The 4380-nt window shown below is 56.2% G+C and overlaps 1 protein-coding gene across 1 annotated transcript in view; it reads left to right on the top strand.

The window, feature by feature from the left end:
• The first annotated feature begins 3236 nt into the window (after positions 1–3236).
• The window catches only part of LOC129681288 (uncharacterized), a 48633-nt gene continuing 47489 nt past the window's right edge, over positions 3237–4380 (top strand). Inside the window, 3 exon segments of the mRNA XM_055613184.1 lie at positions 3237–3249; positions 3556–3644; positions 3698–4029. Of these exon segments, the coding sequence (XP_055469159.1) occupies positions 3237–3249; positions 3556–3644; positions 3698–4029 (434 nt within the window).

The following is a 4380-nucleotide window of genomic DNA, read 5'->3' as shown; positions in this document are numbered from 1 at the left end:
TCCATAACAGTTGTTATGTTTCTGTCTTCTTTAGGTCCCATTTCAATTTTGCTCAACAGCGTTTTATGGAGGGCATGGGACACTGCATACACTGCATTCTGTATGGAATAGCTGGGCTCAGAAACGATCACCACATCATTTTCTTCTGGTTTAATCTCTATAGAAATTGGGTATGGGTCATGATTTTCACATAGCAAAGCAGGAGGTGAGCAATCAAACCTGTCAATCCAAAATTCATAGAAGTAAAAATCTCCTGGGTACTGGGAGGCTGTAGAAGACTAGAGATAGTTCATTAAGCCAGGGATAGCTCTTGTTTTCGAATATGAGAAGCTTCCTCTGAAAAAGTTCATCAAGTCATTCCTATTTGATAGGGACTCAAAATAAAATGTGTTGGTTTGCCATGTTCTACACCTTCCTTCTGGTTGAAACTAATTTATTTACCATGTGGAAAAACTTCAGTTACTTATATGACTACAGAATACCTGCACGTTTACCTGTGTATGTTGGTTCAAATTCAGCAAATCAACACCAAAATAGTACCCAAGTTCCAATTCGCTGGCTGTTTTTCTGCAAAGCCACACAGATTTCTTTCTTTCCTTCTTTCCTTTCTTCCTTTTCTTTCTTTCTTCTCTCTCTCTCTCTTTCCTTCATTCCCCCTTCTTCCTCCTCCATCTCTTACTTTTTCTCTTTGCCCATACGTATATGCCTTTATAACAGCAGAGGTGGCCAGATGCTTCTGTACTGAGTCCCCAACACCCTAACAACTAAGCCCAGTGCACCTTACCTACTCAACCCCCAGCGCCCTAAACATTATTTATAGGGTCTTCCCTGCTCGTGCACCCACAGGCCAGCAGAGGACGCCAGAACAATCAATACAAGGTCGTGCACAGCCTCACCCAGGGCGGGGTGCACCCATCTCCCCCAGGAAGCAAGCAGGCCTGGAGGGAGCGGAGGACTGTGCGTCTTTTCCTCCCGCTATCCCCTTGCCTGCGGTTCTGCCCCAGGCACCAGCTGCTCAGGGACTCCAGGCGGATGGATAGAAGTCCAGGAGTGGACAGAGGCAGGGAACCCCAAAATCCCTCCACTCCCCTTCCTCCCCGCCCCCACCCCACGTGTGAGCAGGACTATGAATTCATAACTGCTTGGGATAAGAAGATTGCTGACCTGGGAAAACCGTTCCGGGTAGCAGCGCGTCTCTGGCGGAAGTCCCGCCCCTTATGGCTTCGCTTCCAGATCCGACCCGCAGACTTCCTGGCTTGGAGTCACCGAGGCCGCCCTGCCATCTCCCTGGCCCACAGGGCTGTAAACACAAACCCTCTACTCACAGACAGACCTTTATCCCTTCGTTTCTCACTTCGGAGCTCTTGCTGGTCAAGAAGTCCCAACGGTCCCAAGATGCATTGCGGCAGAGTCCCACCGGCCTGAAAACTACAAACGTGGCTTCGGCGCAAGGAGTTCTGGAATTGTGTGTAAGAACTATAAAAATGGCGTCAAAGGGGCGCGATGCATCCTGGGATTGCTGGTAGTTTCGAGCCTGCGTACCTCCTGTCTGCTGGCTGGACCGTGGCCCCTTAGTCGCCTACAAATCCCAGAATGCCATGCGTGCTGTTCCCAACATTATAAACGGTGGGAGAGGGGAGGCCACTTAGTCCTCCAGGGCTTATGGAGAGACTCAAAACAGGCGCCGCCTCTCTATCCCTGGGTCCAAGGATCGCCTAGATTGATGACGCACTTCCGACCTGGTTTGTTTTCTTCCGCTGGCGTGCCGGGCGGGGGCATGCGCTGTCGCGACGGCGTTTTGGGGGAGACGGGGTCCGCGCGTCCTGCTTTTCGGGAATCTCATCGGGGTCTCGGTATCCCGTAGGACGAGTCTGAGGCTGCGAACATACACGGAGGCATTCTCTACAGCCCCAGAGGGGCGCGAGCTAGCGGTTCTCCCAGGGACTACGTCTCCTAGGGGACCGCGCGGGCAGCCAATATGGTGGCCGTCCGCCTCCTTTTGCGCGCGCCAGCGGTTCTTCCAGGAACTACGTTTCCCAGGATGCCACGCGGGACAACCAATATGGCGGCGTCCCTCCTAATTTTGCGCAAGCTAGCGGCTCTCCCAGGATATCCACAGACACACGCTACCCGCCAAGCCACAGGCAAGAGAACCATAGGGATGCCTCGTAGTCCTCCAGGACGCATAGAGAGACGCAGGACGGGCCCGGCTTCTCTATTTCTAAATCCAGATTCGGCGCGGAATGATCACGCACTTCCGGATCGTTTTGTTTATTTTCCGTCCGTGCACTAGCAGGGGAGTGAGCCATTGCTTCCGCGTTTTCGGGGAGACGGTGACCGCGTCCTCTGCTTTCCGGGCATCTCATGGGGTCCCGGGGGATGGGTCCGAGGCGGCGATGGCGGCCGCGGTGGCGATGAAGGCGGAAGCGGAGGACCCCGGGGACTGTCGGGACCCCGAAACCTCCCCGAAGACGCTTCCGGCGGCTGCACTATGTGGACGTGTCCAGCCCGGAGGAGGCGCTGAGCCGCCGGCGGGAGCTGTGCCGCCTCTGGCTGCGGCCCGAGCGGCCCTCCAAGGAGCAGGTGCTGGAGCTGTTGGTCCTCGAGCAGTTCCTCCGCCTCCTCCCGCGCCGGCTGCGGGACCCCGTGCGCTACCGGCGGCCTGAGAGCGGGGAGGAGGCGGCGGCCTGGGCGCGCCCCCTGTCCCCAGCCTCCCCGTAGGTGAGGACCCCCCAAACCCCGAGACCGCAGGCGAATGAGTCTTCCCGCCGCCGTATCAAGGGATCCGAGAGGGAAGGGCGTATTTTGGGGTGTCAGGGTTGAACAAGAGCCACAGTCCAGGGCCAGGAAAATGCGGCAGGGGTGTGGCTGGTTCCCTTGATTACCGGTTAGCAGTGAGGAGGAGGTAGACGCTGGCGCTCCCCTTGTCTCCCTTCCATCCATTCAGCCCAGTCAAAGCTGCCGGGAGTTGCTGGCTAGCTCAGGCTAGCCCCGAAGCCACGTTTCAGAGTACCCTGAGTCCAGTCGAGGTGACAGGGGACACTTTGTTACTCTGCCACTCGCCTTACGAGCTCCGTGCTGTCAGAAGGGACAGCGAGCACTGAGGTCTTGCGCCCTTCCATGGCACTCCGACTTTCAAGGCCGAAGCTGGATCTCCGATCCGGGGAGATTGGCAGCAGCTGGCCGGGGACCCCCAGAACAGATCATGCAGAGAGAGCACAGAAGACTAAGGGAGCATGGCTGTGCCATGTGAGTGATGCTCCTCTCTGATGCCCTGTGGTTCTGGTGAGCCAGGGTCTCCTCCCGGATGCTGTGATGAAGCATCCTTCCCAGAATGCCCCAGTTCCTGTCCTCCTGCCTCTGGAACTCCTCTTCTTTCCAGAATGCCCCAGTTCCCATTTTCCTCCCCTCCACCTCCCTCTCCCCGTGTGCCCAGGGGAACAATTTTTATACATTGACACCCCACCCCACCCCACCGAGACCTCATGTCCTGACACTGACATTGGAGTCCCAGGCTGGGGCCATTCTCTCTCTGCTCACATTTTCCTATTTCAGGCCTGGAGAACCAAGCTGCCTGGAACCCCAACCTGATCCCAAAGCAGGAGGAGGACTGCAAGGAGGAGGCAAAGCCTGCGCAGGCCTGGGTACAAGGCACACCCCCGTGGACGGACCCCTACAGGGAAGAGGAACTACCTAAAGATGCTGTTCTGCCACTGCCACAGCTCCTGGGTTCTCCAGGAGAGCCAGAGGTGCATGGCCACCTTGCACGTCCCTAGCACACCCAAGGAGGAAGGGCTTTGGAGAAGTGGAGAGCCGGGGCACACAGCCATCTCGAAGGTCCCCTGCGGGGCTAAGGAAGAGGGGATTTGGAGAAGTGACAACTTTGAGGAGGTTGCCACTGCCCCTGCCTTTGCTCAGGATCAGCCGCGCCACTTTTGTGAAGTAGTCCTCACTGGAGAACAAGTTTGCTGTGGGGAGTGGAGCAAGGCTCATTTCCTCCGTCTGCTACTTTGAGTCTGAAAATGACTGGTGAGCCATGCTAATCCCCCTTCCTTTCTTTCCTACTTCCACTTCCTCCTTCATCCCATCATCTCCGTCCTTCCCTTTCTAGCCCCCAACTCTTCTTATAGGAAGTGTTTCCTCCTGATTGCCTTGGAGCAGTTGACTCTGTGTGTTCGCTGAGAGGTCATAGGTGGACTGGACCTTACTGTGGTCACAGATGCAGTCCCTGAACGTGAGCTGTACGTCAGCCCAGTGTGGTGCACAGGCCTGTAATTCTAGCTTGACTTTGAGACCCGTGTGGGGTTCACAGCAAGTTGGAGGCCAGCCTGAACTCTGTGTAGGAAGCTCTTCCCTGACAGAGCAAGGCAGCCTTTAGCA

The sequence above is a fragment of the Psammomys obesus genome, unplaced genomic scaffold (genome assembly GCF_907164565.1).
Source record: "Psammomys obesus unplaced genomic scaffold, mPsaObe1.curated_primary_1811, whole genome shotgun sequence".
NCBI classification, from domain to species: Eukaryota; Metazoa; Chordata; class Mammalia; order Rodentia; family Muridae; genus Psammomys; species Psammomys obesus.
This window is presented reverse-complemented; position numbering and strand designations above follow the sequence as displayed.